General features: G+C 37.9%; 1 protein-coding gene across 1 annotated transcript; it reads left to right on the top strand.

Annotated features, from left to right (window-relative positions):
• Positions 1 to 14,558: 14,558 nt before the first annotated feature.
• LOC100890219 (piggyBac transposable element-derived protein 4-like) lies at positions 14,559 to 18,904 on the top strand. Its single transcript, XM_003727643.3, has one exon. The coding sequence runs from the start codon at positions 14,868 to 14,870 to the stop codon at positions 16,938 to 16,940; it is 2,073 nt and encodes a 690-aa protein (XP_003727691.1). The 5' UTR covers positions 14,559 to 14,867; the 3' UTR covers positions 16,941 to 18,904.

Raw genomic sequence — 18,904 nt, forward strand, 5'->3', positions numbered from 1 at the left:
GGTGAAAAGTCAAATACACCCCTTTTTTTACAATTCTCGGGCCGGACTTTTTCGCACGAAAAGTACCCCTGTACCGGACATTTTGGTAACACGCATGCGGTCATTCCGACCCCAGAGTGGGGGGGGGGGGGGGCCGGGATTATGGTAAACTTTTCTTCCTTCCAACATCAACAGCCCCGGATATTTTTTTGAAATTAAAAGAATATTCGGGCAGAGAGGTACCCGAACATGTAATGTCCACTGTAATTTTTTTCTAGGGTGTTATGGTGACGAAATATCATTATTTACCATGACAAACAAAACAAAAAATGCCATTTTGAAAAGACAGTGGAAAATTGATATTTGGTCGACAGGGATCACACCACCTCGGAATGGACTAATATGAGAGTTATCTGATCATACAGGATAATTATTGCCATTTCACCCATTTTAAATCTACAGGAGGTCAACAAGAACTCGTCCAATCATTCTTTCAAGATAATATCCTTCCCCTTCAAACTTTAACCAATCTGTTCATCTGATGTCTATTTTACTGTAAAGCCGTTTGATGCCGTTTATTAATGAATATGGCCTTTTGACGTATAAATTGAGATTTTATATGAGGATTAATGTTATCATACTAATCATGCCATTCATGTCAAAACACCACAAAACCAGGATGTTATGGTGGGTAGGTTCACACGGGAATCGATCAACTTTCAGTTTAGCTTGTGGTGTTAAAGGTAAAGACCAGTATTGGAAACGCCCCAATTTCAAAAAATGAAATGGAAGCTCTCATTACCAATCATGTGAAAGAATATGTTTTGACTAATACATGATGATAAAAAAATTGCCGGGAAACCGCCTACTAATTCATATATTTGGTAAATTTGTTTCTCTCATGGTCTGTGAGAGATATAGGGTAGTCCCATATATATCTTTCTGTGTATAGTGCTTGTAACTTTACGAAGAATGGGCCAAATTTCTTATCATTTTGATGATTCCAGAACCTTGCGGATGCTAGATGCTATAGATGATCAACCTTTTCTGATCGATTCCACAACGTTTCTTTCACAATGCAATCGCATGACCATAACTGGTCTTTACCTTTAAGTTTGCTCGAAGTTATAAACCAGGAGCAATATTCAAGTGAGTTTCACACGGCAGTCAGTCAGCTTTAAGATTGGTTTGTGGTTGTCAGGTTATTTCGTAGTTAAGGACCATGCGGATGCACTCGTGGTTTGGGAGCTGTAATGTTACTCGAAGTTATAAACCACGAGAGAGAGAGAGATAAGTAACTACGAGCACCAGGGAAGGGGGGGGGGGGGGGTTCCTTACATGAATGTATATGCAGTGCGGACGCAATGAACTTCTAGGTTATTCCAGCATGAACGACTGCTTGCTCGGCGTGCAGTTATACATCTCGTTGTCTCGGTCCCGTGTAAACTCTCGGGTTTGCTAGTAAGCTAAGGTCGTCGTTTAAAACTTTGAGATTTCGCATTTTTTTTTTAATGTTTTAAACTGTGATGGTTCCGTGTCGACAGGGCTATAAATGTCAGTGACCGTGCGGGCGACGCTAAAAGGATGAAAAGAAAGCAATTTGTTTACGGACCATAAAGATTATGGTGAGCTCTCGCATCTTGTTTGGGGGAATATTAATGCAATAATTTGGAATCAATAAAGCTGTTGTCGTTTTTCTACCTCGATCTGTAAAGGCGGTATCTCACATAGCGACGAATTCTTACGAATGTAGCGAATTTGGGGTTTCGCCAGAGTACGTAAAAGATTGGCAAAGGTTCGTTAAAGGTTACAAAAAAGTTCGCAAACAATTTTCATTGTAGCAAACAATTTTTAATTGCGGATTTATTAGTCCGCAAACAGTTGCGAGTGTTTGCAAAACAGTCCTTAACCTTTGCAAACGGTTGTAAGACAGCAGGCGCGGATCCAGGGGGGGGGGCCGAGCGGGCCTTGGCCCCCCCCCCCCCGCAAAAAAAAAAAAAAGAGAGAGAGAAGAAAGGAAAAGAAGGGAGAAAGGGAAAAAGGAGAAAAAGGGAAAGAAAGAAGAGGAAGAAGAAAAGAAAAGGGGGAAGAAGGAGATCGGGGGCCGAAAGGGCCTTGCCTCCCAGGCTGTTAACCCCCCCCCCCCCAATCAAAAAAAAATAAGAGAGAAGGAAGGAAAGGGAAAGAAAAAGGGAAAAGAGGAGATACTGGCGTACTGATAGGGGGGGGGCTTGGGGGAAATCAAATTCAAACGTGGTTCAATTCCACAACGGTGGATTACAAATACTGCTGAAATGACATAATTTCCGAAATTTTTCCTCACTTTTTAGTAAATTATACGTTTGTATGTGTTTGTTGGAAAATGACAAATTCCTAAATTTACAACCAGGCAAAAAATATGATTCTTGAGATTCCTACATGTCAGGGCCCGAAGTACGGCGGGGATCGAAAGCCTCGAGTCCCCCCCCCCCCACTTTTCTTGAAAAAGTATTTTAAAGAGAAATAAAATAGAATGAGAGCAAGAAAGTAAGAATAGTTAAATATGTTCATCTGACCGTGATTAAATGCCTAAAACCCCTAAGCTTCCGGGGGCTTTGCCCCCTGGATTCCATTTAGGGCTCAACGGCGGACCCTTAGATGATCATCTGAAGGTAATTTAATACCTTAAACCCCTGATTTTTTGGGGCTCCGCCCCCCTGAAACACACGCCAAATAGTGACTTGCCAGTGTCACAAAATAATAAGGTATACACAAAAAATATGCTCATCTGACCTTAATTAAACGCCTAAAACCCCTGAGCTTCCGGGGCCGGCTCCGCCGCCTCGACCCCACCCGGGGCCCTAAGGCGGGCCCCTAAATGCTTATCTGACCGAAATTTATTGCCTTAAACCCCTGAGCTTGCGGGGTCGGACAAGGTATCAAGATGTATTTATCTGACCGCAGGCGCGTAGCCAGGGGGGGGGGGGGGCGGTCCCCCCAATCGGAAGTATAGAGAACGGTACAACACTTCGTTTTCTTTCTCTAATAATACTACGTCAAAGCCTCGCGCAGGAGGGGAGGGGAGGGCTGAATTTAGACGAGCATTCAGAGGTGAAAACGGTAATACGAATCTTTAATGATTTAATTAAAAAAAGAGCTTCTGCGCTTCGCGCGGAAAAGGGGGGGGGGAGGAACTGAAATCAGACGAGGATAAAGAGTGTAGAACGGTACAACGAATCGTCTTTCTCTAATGATTTAATGAAACATAAAAGCTTCCGCGCTTCGCGCGGAAAGGGGGGGGGGGGGGAACTGAAATCAGACAAGGATAAAGAGTCGAGGACGGTATAACGAATCGTCTTCTTTCTTTAATAGTTTAATAAAACGTCTAAGCATCCGCTTCGCGCAGGAGGGGGAGGGGGGGGGGGACTGAATTTAATAGACAAGGATTAAGAGTCGAGAACAGTACAACGAATCGTCTTTCTCTAATGATTTAATGAAACGTAAAAAGCTTCCGCGCTTCGTGCGGAAAGGGGGGAACTGAAATCAGACAAGGATACAGAGTCGAGGACGGTACAACGAATCGTCTCCTTTCTTTAATAGTTTAATAAAACGTCAAAGCTTCCGCGCTTCGCGCAGGAGGGGGAGGGGGAGGAATGAATTTAGACAAGGATTAAGAGTCGAGAACTGTACAACGAATCGTTTTCTTTCTCTAATGATTTAATGAAACAAAGCTTCCGCGCTTCGCGCGGGAAGGGGGGGGGGAACTGAAATCAGACAAGGATAAAGAGTCGAGGACGGTATAACGAATCGTCTTCTTTCTCTAATAATATAATGAAACGTCAAAGCCTGGGAGGGGGAAACTCGCCCCCCCCCCCCCCCGCATTACGTCACTGTTGGTCACCATAACGTACCAATATTTGGCTCGCATAATTTCAAATTTGGCCCCCCCCCCTAAGAAATCCTGGATCCGCGCCTGTAAGACAGTGAGCTGAATTTCTTTTTAATTCGCCAATGCTAGCGACCACGTTACCATATATGGCTCCTATATAAAATTGACCCATTAAGTACCAGGAGTTAGCAAAAGGTCCCAAACATTCACAAATAGGATTTGCACATATTTGCTAATCTTTGAAAAAACTGTCGTTAACATTTGCTTACAGTCGCAAATATTCGCCAACTACCTTTCGCAAACACTTTGGCAAACATTCTCCCAAAATAAGGTTGCTAATAATTGTCGCTAAACATCGCTAAAAATCGCTTAATGTCGCAGAGGCGAACCCTGATATTCGCCAACATTAGACATTCGCCACTCTTTAGAGCCCCCCCCCCCTACTCCGGGGAACCGCATTCGTGTTCCAAAAAATCTCCGTTAAAGGGGTACTTTTCACGCAACAAAGTCCGGCCCGTAATACACAAAAATCCGGCCTGTAGTGACTTTACACACGTGAGATAGGGGTTGCTTTCAAATGGAGGGAAAATGCATACGAATACCCTAAATAACACTGAGGGGGGGGGGGGGGGGGGGGATGGGGCGGGCTTAAGAGACCCGACATTATTCTGTTGCTCCTGCGCCAAAAATGGCTCTGCAAGGGCTTCATTTCGTGAAAGATATAGGGCCATAGTGTGGGCTGCGATTTGGTTTTAGGTTGGGTATAGGTTTTTGTTTAGGGTAAAGGTTAGGTATGGGTTAACAGGGTTGAACATTCTGAATTCGATTTGTGTCAAAACTTGACCGGAATACTGTGCCCCACTCTGTAAAAATCCTGGATTCAAACCATCTTGTACATCATCATATTCCCGTTTCTCTCCTCTTGTTCCATGCTCCAGGGGTTCCCCTTTCTTTAATGTTATTTAACCATTTTTCTGGACTGCAATCATAGCTATGCAAAGGGTTTTCCCCCTTTTTCATTATCAGCTTTAACCCCACGTTTACTCAAAAAAAATAATTTAAATGTAAATGTATCAAAATTTTGTGCAATACCCGAAACTGTAGATTTGATGGATAACATGACAGACGAATGAATATTATAGTTCCCTTGGAAATTGTCTTATATCGAAATGATCCATGATTTTCAAAGCTAAGCTATTTATCTGCTAAATCACCATCCTAGATATCCACCATCTACCTAATTTGTACAAACTCTGTAATCGAATTATTCAAATGATTTGATAGAAATCCAACTGGTCTTGAAACATGCCTTATATTGTAACCTAGGCGATTAATGTCAGTTTTGTATTTATAGCAATTTTATATGAGCCGCCTTATCAAAATGTTACCATTACCATGAATATTTAGATTATCAATAAATTCATGTTCTTGGTGGATAAGTAGAATTTCATATGATTGATGGTGAGGAAGAAATAGAGAGAGAGAGAGAGAGAGAGAGAGGGAGAGAAAGGTGTGTGTGTGTGTGTTTGTGTGTGATTATGATTTTATGATTATGATTTTATAGATAAAGAATTAAAAGAAATATTTCTTAGACCAAAAATTACTATACTCATTAGAAAACAACGAAATTTAAATTTAAATTATTGCATGGAGCCATATACACTAATGAGCATCTTCATAGATTTGGTTTTGTAGGTGATAATTTATGTTCGTTTTGTAAGCAGGAAATAGAAACATACAAACATTTATTTTTATCCTTCGGGAGCGTTCAAAGGATATGGCAGGCTTTAATACAACTTTTTGAGTTAGATGAAATTAAAGATTTAGAATGGCGAGATATTATTTGTTGGGTTGGTAGGTAGTTCATATAGAATAAAAATGTGTAATACTATCATTTTCATGGTGAAGTATGTTACATTTATGTCAAGATCGGGGGGCGAGTACCAACTTTAGAAAAGATGAAAAAAAAATTAAGTATAGGGATGAGGAAAAGAAAATAGCAATTAAAATGGGAAAGCTGGGATCACATTTCTTAAAGTGGGAGCAGCTTAAGATTAATTAAGATTGTTTTTTTCTTCTCCACCGTGAGCCTGCTAAAAGGGTAACTCTATTTTGCGGCCTGGATAACTTATTTAGTATATTTTTCTTGAGTTGAGAATGTTAACATACATCCACTGAGTGAGTAGTGTGTGTGCGTGGGGGGGGGGGTGGGTGGGTGAGTATGTGTGTGGGTGGGTGAGTATATTTGTGTGATGGAGGGGGGTAGGGAGGGGGCAGGATTGTTCCAGTGAAATTACCTCCAGATTTGTTTAAGTTTTTTTTTTGTACATAAGTGAATAACATTTACAATTGACATATTATGTTTAGGTGCGTTTACTTTGTTATATACTGCAAATAAGTTTGTGTTTAATTATGTTTATGTGAAAGCATCAATATTGAACACGTTTATTTTATTAAATTGTATGTTATGGTTTGTATTGCACATCTGGAGAAATAAAACAAAATTGTTAAAAAAAATTTTTTTTAAGTGTGTGTGTCTGTGGAAGGGGGTTATACTTCCAAATCTATTTTTTTCTTTCCTCCTCTTTCCCTTTCTTCCCCCTACTCCCTTCACTCCAAGTAGATATTATATATATATATATATATATATATATATATATATATATATATATGTATATGCAATCAGCAAAAAATATTTGATGTAAACTTATCAAACTTACATGAATCCCCTTCAAGATGATATGCATTTCGAATCATACTATTCATGCACTAGTGAGCATAGCCATTTATGAATAAATGAGTCTTTAAAAGAAAATTTGAAAAATAGGGCATCTGGCCATTCTAATGTTGATGATCATCGGAGGTGTTCTATGGCTAGCCCACGGTCTTGGGGGGGGGGGGGCATCTTGACCGTGCTTGTCAAAACCATGCAATCATGAGACTACAGTCGACATCCAGAGCTCAATTATCCTCTTTGTCTCTCATTGCTGGACAATAATGTCTTATACATATACTAATGTTCATTTGAATAGCTGCTCGATTAATTTTTTTGCAAATTGCTTTATTTCGTTTATTTCCATTTCCAACAAAATAAATAAAGTACATGGGATTGCATTGTACATGGTAAAACAATGACAATTAAGAATATATTTGTAATTGGTCCACAGTGTACAACACGCATATAAAACAGGTTGGTCATGGAGGGGAATGTGATTATGTTATGACTGATATTAAATCACAAGCAGCCTTTTCACACACCGCTAAAATTCATCGTATCCAGAGATGATTAGTATAAACGTGTTTAACTCAACAGTTTTAAACATGTTTATAGAAAATTTACCCAGTGTGAACATCGTTTATACGATAATGGGATAGATACGAAGTCGCGATTCATACGCCCCTAAAAGCAGGCTGCAGATACGAAGTTCGTATCTAGAGAGCTTGACATTTTGTGTGTGAAAGGTTATTCGTGTTTAAACGTGTTTCAGACGTGTTTAAACTGGATGGAGCGTGCGCTTTGATTGATATGACATGACCTTCAATGCGCAATGGCGCTACTGCGCATTTTACGAGCAGTAGTTAATCACGAAAAGATTAACGATCGCACCGAAATTTCTTTGTGTGAATGATTATGTAAAGGTGATTAGTTTGAAGCCCTTTAAACTAATCATGTTTATAGAATTTTAGCTGTGTGTGAAAAGGCTGAAGGATACTCTGTACAATAATTTCCTATCGATTTTGGCTCCCGGTGTTTTATCTCTTTGGAAAATACAAAATGACTGAAAACCATCCTAAATGAATTTTGTAAACCAACAAAGTTCAATTTTTTCGAGATAATTTCGCAATTAGCAGTGACCTCTTAATTTTTTTTTATCTATTATACAAAATACAATGGGAAGCCCAAAACCTTCTCTGTGTACCACGTTGTTAGTATGATTGTAGTAGGCCTGATGCACTATTATGCCCATCGTCATCACTACATCACTATACTCATTACTTCAAATCTATATGTTCCTTTACTTTAATATCCTATGTGGTGGTGAGGGGGGGGGGGGGGGCAGTGACAGTGTCAGGATATGAATTACATTTTGTCTAGATTACCCCTGATTGTATGAAAAACTTAGTATTTACCGTATTTCTATATTTTTCATGACTTTATTACCTTTATCACATTACGTGGTTACCCAATCAGTATAACTGCCATTTTTGTAATGTTTAAAAGTTATTTTTTCATGATTTGTATTTGTTTTAATGTTACCTGCTCTACCATCAATCAAGTCCTGTGCTGTTCTTAGTATGCTCTCCTTTTCGTTTATGCCTTTGTCATAATTTACGTGTTCTTTTATTGCAGAAGTTTCAATAAAGTGATTACATTCATCTAATAACAAAATATGTTGTGATTACATTTGAGAAAGATATCCTGTATTTGTAAAAACAAAACAGAAAAGAAAAACAAAAAATGGCCCAATACTGCCTTAGTGTGCCGTGGATGAAAAATAAATTAAATTTTAGATGGTTCTCGAGGGAAGTATATTCGCATTTCTTGAGAAGTTTACGTCAAAAATGGCCTACGAAACACCGAATTGGGAGATCTGCGATGAATCAATTCTATTTTGATCTTTCAAAAGCATGAATTTCTGCCATCATGCATGCCGGAATTGAATTCTCATCAATATTTAATTTTCAGTCGAGAAGAGATGGGGGAAAGAATCCTTGTTTTAGATGAATGAAATTGGTTTAGCTATATTAAGATATCTGCCTGTTGTTGGACACGGATCGTCGTATTGGGGTCACATGATTCCGTGTATTTCATGTGCCGTTATGTTTTATGAGCATTACAAAAAATGAATAAGAAACCTACTCGATTCCATCAGGAAAAGCTTTTTTTCGGAAGGCGGTGACATTGTTTTCGTGGTATATATCTTTCATATTGCATATGACTCCGTAAGATTTAATAGGTTTATTCACTGCCTCCATTCATCTACGATTAATGATAGATATTAATGGGACCTATTGTTTTAACCCCTCATTGCGTAACATATATAACGGGAAGGGAATAAGCTGGAATTCTATATTTTTATATTCCTTTTTGACCTTGTCATAACTTTGAGGAGGGTTTACGAAATCAACGCGTGAAATAGAGTCTACATTAGTCTACTTTTTATAGCGGACAATCTGGGGGGGGGGGGGGGGGGGGTTCATGAAACAATTAGTCGTTTTATTTTTTTATTTATTTATTTTTTTTGACTTAATCAGGGTAGCTCTTTCAGTATTAAAACTGCTTTACTGAGAGACACTGTACAAAATAATTAAAGATTGCAAACAAGAAGAGTTAAACAAAGTGTAATACATGGAACATATATCAAAGTTTTCTTTGCATTTTTAAAGCATGACATAAACATTAACAAAATATAGATATTTGTCAAGCTTATACACAATATAATAACTGTCCTTTCAAATCGAGTAGCGAAAGAGAAATTGGGAAAGAGGAATGAGTGTATTGTTTGTGATGATAAAAATAACACAGACTGTGGGATTAATCTGAAAACATTCAAATGTAAATAGAATATGAACCAATCTTACGATGCTATTGCTGTCTAGTTCTGGCTGTCAGTAGATAACGTGATACAATATGAAATGCATCGTACACGTAAACCATTTATTAGGCAACGATTAACCAGGAGGGTATGAAGCTGGTATCTCTTTAAATCTTATTGTATACCATGTTGTAGTAACTTTCCTATAGGAGGGCTCTAGTAATTGGGAAGAGAGAGAGAGAGTGGGTGTATGTGTGTGGGAGAGAGAGAGAGAGAGAGAGAGAGAGAGAGAGAAGAGAGAGAGGAAGAGAGAGAGAGAGAGAGAGAGAGAGAGGGAGAGAGAGAGAGACAGAGAGAGAGAGAGAGAGAGAGAGAGAGAGTGAGACAGAGAAAGAACAATCACACCGAGGCCTGATTTGAAAGGGAACATGCAAACTGAAAATACATCGCAAATCCTCACACCACTTGGGGATTGGGGAGGGCACAATATTTTGATTGTGTGGTTTAGCAACAACAGCACAAAAAAAAGAAGATTAAAATAAATAAGTATGAATGTATGAATTAACAAACAGGGAGGTGCCGGAGAAGGGTTTCCAGTGGAGGAGGGAGGAATGGGGGTGATTAAGTGTAGAAAACGATTTTGACTTGGGGGACACATGAGCTAACTTTCCCCCTCCCACCCGCCCCCACCCTACACCTACATGGAGCCTGTCCATAGCAACATCAGCCACACACATACACACATAAAAAACACTCAAAGAGAGAGAGAGAGAGAGAGAGAGAGAGAGAGAGAGAGGGAGAGATAGAGAGAGAGAGAGAGAGAGAGAGAGAGAGAGAGAGGGGGGGATGAGAGAAAGGGGAATCACATATTGAATTATATTTTTTTTACGAGGGTGAACAAAAAAGGAAGTCGTTCTTTTGAAATATGCCGACAAGCTTTGCCTAGAGGTTCAAATTAATCTATGTCACAAATAATGTCGGAGTCTTACATGCAACTTGCCAACATATAGGTGAAAGAGGTTGCTTCCAAATGTAAATGACCCGTTGTTCATCACTCCCTGGAAAGTTAATCGCGTAATTGACCAACTCTCCCTCCATCGATCACTCAAGTCATTTTACTAGATCAAAATCCATTCGAAGATAATCTAAAATCAGAATAGCGCAATTATTATAATTAGGAGATAATCGAAAATCCCGATTTACCGAAGATCTCAAGTTGTAGAGCAATTTGTGGATAGTGGCCACTTACTTAATTAGTCTCTAAACTATCTAGTTTATTGTATTTTATTAACCCATATCCGCCGATCTACGGGATTTCCCGTAGAAGCCGCGAATGCTGCAATCGCCGAAGTACGGAAAATTCCGTAGTCAAGCTTGCCGCGAGAATGACGTCATTTAAATTGCTTTTGTATAACACTGTGAACTCTGACCTGCTATCCCACAATGCTGTACGAGTTTGTCGTTGTATACAAAGCTACAGTAATATGGTAGGCACTTTTTAGGCGACTCTGACGTGAGGCGGAAGTGAATTCACAGTAAAGGTCACACGAAGCCTAATAAATATTCATGAGGCAAATGTTACTGATGGTCACACACACTCATCTCACTCTACGTTCGCCTCACCTCACTGTATGTTCGCCACATAGTAAATCCAACAGGACTCTGTCTTTGTTTGCATAATTGAATTGTTTTAAATTCTATATTCTAAAGAAAGCCCTATTATTTTCATTAAATTCGTACGTGTTGCGAGCAATAATTACTCTTGCTAAATAAAATTCAACGTTGATTGTTTTAATTCAGTATATGACACCCATAGAGATATATACTATTAAGTATATATCTCTATGATGACACCTCATTCTACGTTCGCCTCACCTCACTCTACGTTCGCCACATAAATCCAACATGATTTAGTTTGCATTGAATTGTTTTGAATTCTATAGTCACCGATTAATAGGCCTATAGGAATATAATTATTGTGCAAAATCTCATGTTAAAACCTAAACACAGAAGTCATTAAGGGAAAAGAAACATAAATGCTTTAATTCACTGTATATAGGCCTACACCTTACTATACGTTCGCCTACACCTCACTTTACGTTCGCCTACACCTCACTTTACGTTCGCCTCACCTCACTGTACGTTCGCCAAATAATTCTCTCACACTAAAAAATCCAACATAATTTAGTTTGCATTGAATTGTTTTTTAATTATATAGTCCAGATTAGTAGGCCTATATGAATATATTAATTGTGTCGAATCTCATATTAGGACCTAAATATACAGAAGTAGATGTTTACATTTACTAAAGGCCTACACCTCACTCTACGTTCACCTCACCTCACTGTACATTCGCCACTCATATTCTCTCTATTCATAATTCAATTCAATTTCAATGTATTCAGCCAATCATTAAAAACAATTTACAATGACACTGCCTTGTACTGGAACAATAATTATAATATGATGACAGGCTATGAACCCCTGAGAAGCAGAGCTTGTAAATGGGGCCCATTAACAAATTAAATACATACTGTATAATAAAAACATGCTATAACAAGCAAAAAAAAAAAGAGATACATGTATATTCATACTTATTACAAAACAATTACAAATATCTTGCAAACACACTCAGCCATACTCACTCTCACACACACACGCACACCCACACACACACACCCACACGCGCGCACACACACACACACACACACAATGCAATGTAGTTTAAAGCATATTATAAGAGAGAGAGAGAGAGAGAAGAAGAGAGTAGAATATTTAAAATAAAAAGGAAGAAGAGGAAACACATGAAAAATGCGAAATGTGAGATTAAAACTTATAGTCCTACCCAGTTTTACAAATCAATAAATAGTTCCCCTTTGCACAAAACTTTAAACCTAGACAAAGTTTAACTTGATCTTATATCCTCGTTTAAATCATTCCATTTGCTTATTCCCACATTTCTAAATGATTTCAGTGCATGGGTAGTACGTACAGGGGGTTTGTGTAATAACATTTTTTGCCTTGTGTTATGTGAATGAACGGATGAATTTCTAATAAACATGTTTTGAAAAATGTGTGGAAGATTACCAGTGTGGAAATGAAACATGAAATAGTTCTTGGACAGGAAGAATCTTCATTCTGCTAAATAATAGTCTCGTATGAGAATTATACATTGAATATGTTAAAATTCGAATCGCCCTCTTTTGAAGTATTTCCATTTTATTTAGATGAGATAAATATCAATTTCCCCACACTATATTGCAGTAAGATAAATGGGGTAATACTATCGGGTTGTATAATAACATTAGAACATTTTGGGGAACGGTAAATTTTAATTTTGATGATACTCCAATGCTGCCAGATACTTTCAAAGTTACATTTTTAATGTGGGTCTTCCAGTCCAGGAATTCGTCTATAGTAACACCAAGAAAGGATAGTGAATGTACACGTTGAAGGACTATGTTGTTAACAGAAATGTAATTAATGTCTCCGGGAACTCTCCTGTTCTTTGAACGAAATATGATGTATTTTTGTTTTATTAAAGCTCCCATCACACCAAACTTGTTCTCATCTCATGTATTAGAGAGGCACATCCCTGTATTTTACATTAGGTAAGTATATGACCCCACCCCAAGCATTTCCCTCATCACAAATAGTATATATACATATTAGGGACATCACTTTGATATTTCCATAGAACCTTTTAACACTAAACAACCAGAAACCTTTCCTTTTGTTAATCTTACAAACTAAACAAGGAGAGATTTTTTGTGGGGTGGGGGTTGGGGGCTGCTTTAGATTGTACAAGAAAGACACATTTCTTTATACATAATACATACACAATACACATTATAATAAAAACTTTTGGCACACCTAAAACTGTAACCTGAACTGAAAGTCTTTCAGCGAATCTTGGCAGAGATTTAATAAATGTGCTTGTGGGGGTGGGGGGGGGGGTGGTGGTCGCACCCCGCACATCCCCCTTAGAGACGCCCCATGAGGGCAGCTACCCTCAATACAAGTATGTAGAAAAAGAAGAATACACAACATGCATTTATAATTATCATAGGCCTATAACTAAATCTGGACTATATAATTCAAAACATTTCAATGCAAACAATTAGGTCATGCCTGGATAAAGGGAATTATGTGGCGAATGTAGAGTGATGTAGGCATATATAATTAAAACATGAATGTTTCATTTATTAGATATTAAGGTTCTGAGATTTGGCACAATAATTATATTCCTATAGTTCTATTAATCCGGCCAATAAAGAATTAAAAACAATTAAATGCAAACAAAGTCATGTTGAACGGTAGAGAGAATGATGTGGCGAACTTACAATGAGGTGAGGCGAACGTAGAGTGAGGTATGTAGGTCCTACGTGAATTAAAACATTTATGTTCCATTTTTCTCTTCTGTATTCAGGTTTTAACATAAGATTTTGCACAATAATTACATTCCTATAGGCCTATTAATTGGGAACTATAGAATTAAAAACAATTCAATCCAAACAAAATCATGTTGGATTACCTGATGTAGAGAGAATTATGTGGCAAACGTACAGTGAGGTGAGGCGAACGTAGAGTGAGGTACTAGGCCTATAAGAAATTGAAACATTTATGTTTCACTTCTCTTAATGATTTCTTTACAGGTCACTAACATGAGATTTGACACAATAATTATATTCCTATAGGCCTATTAATCTGGACTATATAATTAAAAAACAATTCAATGCAAACTAAATCATGTTGGCATGTGAGAGAATTATGTGGCGAACGTATACAGTGAGGTGAGGCGAACGTAGAATGATGTACCATAATTATACTGCATTAAAACAATCAACGTTATTTATCTTAATGAAGCATTTTATTTAGCAAGAGTGAACGTAAAATTATTGCGCGCAACACGAATTTAATGAAAATAATAGGGCCTTCTTTAGAATATAGAATTTAAAACAATTCAATTATGCAAACAAAGACAGAGTCCTGTTGGATTTACTATGTGGCGAACATACAGTGAGGTGAGGCGAACGTAGAGTGAGATGAGTGTGTGTGACCATCAGTAACATTTGCCTCATGAATATTTATTAGGCTTCGTGTGACCTTTACTGTGAATTCACTTCCGCCTCACGTCAGAGTCGCCTAAAAAGTGCCTACCTGTTGCTACCGAAGTCTAGAAAGCTATAAATCCATTCGATAAATGTGCAATTGTTTCACATATTTCGGCACCGATCCCTTCGTTACCAGGGCGACTATGAATGCACGCTAACATCGCCGCGTTGTATTTGGGAACTCTTATCGTGTTTGGAGTACTTCCTGGACCTTTTCTCGAATAAACTTTGAAAAAGACAATCGTATTTGTAAGTTATTTCATTCACTTCAGTCCCATCTGTTTACTCTGCTGTAAGAATAAAGACAGATTATTCGATCAATTTATAGCCTTGTGGTGCCGGAAAACTCAGACTTTATGAAGTCAATCGATGGCTTCATCATCAGAATATGATTCCTCTGATTCAGAAACTGACAATATACCTCTAAAACTGGTTCGCAAACTTCATAGAAGAAATGAAAAGATTGCAGACAAACTGAATGCTGGAGGATACCTTGACTTCGATGAAATTGATGATGAAGAGGATAGTGATCATGGTGATGACAGGGAAAGCTCAGAGTCAGATACGTATAGTGACTTTGCTACGCATATTGATGGTGATGATTCGGATCATGTTGCAAGTGTCAGTGCCAGTACTTCTAGATCTACTGCCAGGATTTGTACAGCAATTCCAAACCCTGTGCCCATTCAAATTTCACCTCCACAAAGTCCGGCACAACCTGATGATGAAGATTCAGATGAAGCAATGCCATCTGCACCTGAGTCATCTGATGAGGAAGCAGAACAACAACTCATTGCTGAGCGTGGACGCAAAAAGGCAAGAGGTCGGCCCCCTGGTCGCAGACGTGTACGAGATCGATCACGAACACCACCCCGTCAATGGACTGATAATGTGACAGACTCAGCAGGTAAACGATTTACCGGACCCCAACCAGGACCTACTGGGAATTTCGCGACATTATCAGAGGCAGAAACATTTCAACTCCTGTTCACTGATGAGTTTTTGAATGAAATTGTACTGCTTACCAACAAGAACTTCGAGCGAAAAAAACTAAAATCTCCAACAAAGCACAAAATGAAGTGGTATCCTGTTACCCGTGCTGAACTCGAGACTTGGTTTGGTGTGATCATCGGCATGGGTCTCTTGCAGCTGAAAGGTGATATACGCAAGTATTGGAGTGTGAAACATAAGCTGACAAGAACTGACGGCTTTCCAGAGGTGTTTCCACGCGACCGATTCCTCCAGGTTCTGCGTTATATTCATTTCGTAGATGAAGAGATCGCCATCACAAATCGCCAACTAGCTGGATTCGACAAGTTTTACAAGATCCGGTACATCTTCAACTACTTAGTGCCGAAGTTCCAAGAGGTATACAACCCTGAGCGAGATGTTGCGATTGATGAATCCATGATAAAGGGACAAGCGAGGATGCCTGCTAGGCAATTCATGAAGAATAAGCCGACACGTTGGGGGTTGAAAGTTTTTGCCCTAGCTGAATCCCAATCTGCCTATGTGTTGAATTTAGACTTATATGAAGGCAAAACTCAGGGTGAACGACAAAACACATTCAATGTTGTGACCAATCTCTCCCAGAATTATCGTGGTTTTGGACATGTTATTTTCATGGACAATTTCTATACATCTGTCCCATTGTTCAATGCACTCTACACTTCAGGATTCATGGCTGTAGGAACTCTTCGTGAAAACCGCAAGTACCTACCCAGCGAAACTGTGGGAAAGAAAAAACAACAGGTGAAACAGCTAGCGAGAGGTGAAACACTATGGCGGCAGAGTGATAAGTTATATTGTGTAACATGGAAAGATACGAAGCCGGTATATATTCTTTCCACTGTTCCTCTGAAGAAAGAAACGCAGCCAGTCCATCGCATGGCAAAGAGAAATGGTCAATGGACACGGATAGAGATTGAGCGTCCTGATATCGTAGGTCTCTACAACAAACACATGGGAGGTGTAGACCTCGCAGACAAAAAAATCGCATGCTACAAACGCCAAACGAAATCTCTAAAGTGGTACCATAAAGTAATCTGGTACATGCTCGACATCGCTGTACTGAACGCATGTATCTTGTACAACAAGTCTCACAATACAAAGGTAAAGCTACGAGACTTCAGGGAAAGGCTTTCAACAAGCTTGATTGCAGGAAGGACATACAGGAAAACACCAAGCCCTCCTCCACATGACAACGTTGTGCGGTTCAACAGGACTTTGAATCATGCACCGAAGAAAATGGAAACCGCAAGTACCTGCAAGATCCATCTTCAACGCGTAGACACCATTTATACTTGTTCCGTGTGTGAGGTGCGTATGTGTCCCGACCCATGCTTCAGTCGTTACCATTACATGGATAAGTTCGCGTACAATGATCCAGAACGACAGCACAAGAAGAAAGCTCGCAAAAAATTGAAGTTAGTGTGCAATTGAAGAGAGATAAATCAAAGACAGGTGAACTGAACTAATGAATTCAAACTGAATATCACGAGAATGTATTATTTCTAAACGGACAATTATTTCTGTGATATTTACTAGTTACTCTGAGATGGCTATGTTTCATATTTTTTGTTCGCATAATGTAAGAGGATTGTAACTATAAGCATTGTTATTTTGATGTAAATGAAATGCATTTCATGTTTGACGTCTTGCCAGTAACACGTACTTCATTACACAATTCCGTAAATAAATACAAAATGGAGGCAGGAACGCAACTCTTTTTATTTTCTCTCATGAATATTATTTACATTGATCAAGGTTCAGAATGCTGATTCATCATTTCAAATGTAAATACATGTATTCAATCTCACAAAGTACAAGAAGGTTTTCTCTCATTGTAACGCAGAAAAACATTCAAATAATAACAAAAACAATGTTTGGATAACTTTATTTTTGACAAGAAATGAGGGATTACAAAGAAAATGTATAATGTTTGTAATTATGACATTTGTTTATGTTGTATTACTATTTATGTGTATTGATGAATGATTTTATTCTATGACAAATGTATTCCCAATTTTCAAATGTGTCTTATAATTATGTAAGTGAATAGTTCATGTTTGATGTTCCTTCAAGTGACACGCCTTTACTTCACAATCCAGTAAATAAACACAAATGGAGGCGGGAACAAAACTCTTTTTATTTCTCTGATGAAAATAATTTTCATTGATCAAGGTTCAGAATGCTGATTCATCATTTCAAATTAAATACATGTATTCAATCTCACAAAGTACAAGAAAGTTTTCTCTCATTGTAATGCAGAAAACATTCAAATAATAACAAAAACTATGTTTGGATAACTTTATTTTTCACAAGAAATGAGGGATTGCAAAGAAAATGTATAATGTTTGTAATTATGACATTTGTTTATGTTGTATTACTATTTATGTGTATTGATGAATGATTTAATTCTATGACGAATGTATTCCCAATTTTCAAATGTGTCTTAAAATTATGTAAGTGAATAGTTCATGTTTGATGTTCCTTCGAGTGACACGCCTTTACTTCACAATCCAGTAAATAAACACAAATGGAGGCGGGAACACAACTCTTTTTATTTCTCTGATGAAAATAATTTTCATTGATCAAGGTTCAGAATGTTGATTCATCATTTGTAATGTAAATACATGTATTCAATCTTAAAAAGTACAAGAAAGTTTTCTTTCATTGTAATGTAGACAAACATTCAAATAATAACAAAAACTATGTTTGAATAACTTTATTTTTGAAAAGAAATAAAGGATTACAAAGAAAATGCATTACATTCGTAATTATGACGTTTGTTTATATAAGTATACATATGTATTTGTGATATGTTTGCAACAAATTGATGTCAGTTCATCCTAAAAGATATGCATTGATAGGGGTGGATGTGGTACCTCATTTCAAAGAATATTGTAAAGAACAATCTTCCCTTCTTAGTAGATAATATTTGTATGGAAAAGACACCATTTATCATAAACAGAGCAATTGTATTATATATTTACTTCTTCAATTATTCATACTTAGAAGGTCACAATATGCATGTATCATATATCACTGTAAAGCTCTTGCTTTGAATATTTCGAAAATGGTATTCAAGTCTAAATGCAGAGGAGGAAAATATTTTTGATTTGTGAATGAATATCAAGTTGATATTTATTATTCATATTTTCATAACTCATATATGACTTCGGTCAACTGGTATATCTTTTTGATTTGTCAAAATGCATTGAAATTTATATCATAATAAAGGCAATTTTATGCTCTTTCTTTTGATACATAATTTGTCAACTTTCCGATATTTGTTGTGCCTTCGAGAGAGATGTGAAGTGAAAAATGCTGTTAGTGCGAATATTTGTGTGTGGTGGCTAGGTACGAACGGCGTTTGCATAGTATAATGCCTTAGGCGGATATGG

Source organism: Strongylocentrotus purpuratus, unplaced genomic scaffold, assembly GCF_000002235.5.
Source record: "Strongylocentrotus purpuratus isolate Spur 01 unplaced genomic scaffold, Spur_5.0 spur5_contig_847, whole genome shotgun sequence".
In the NCBI taxonomy this organism is placed as follows: Eukaryota; Metazoa; Echinodermata; class Echinoidea; order Camarodonta; family Strongylocentrotidae; genus Strongylocentrotus; species Strongylocentrotus purpuratus.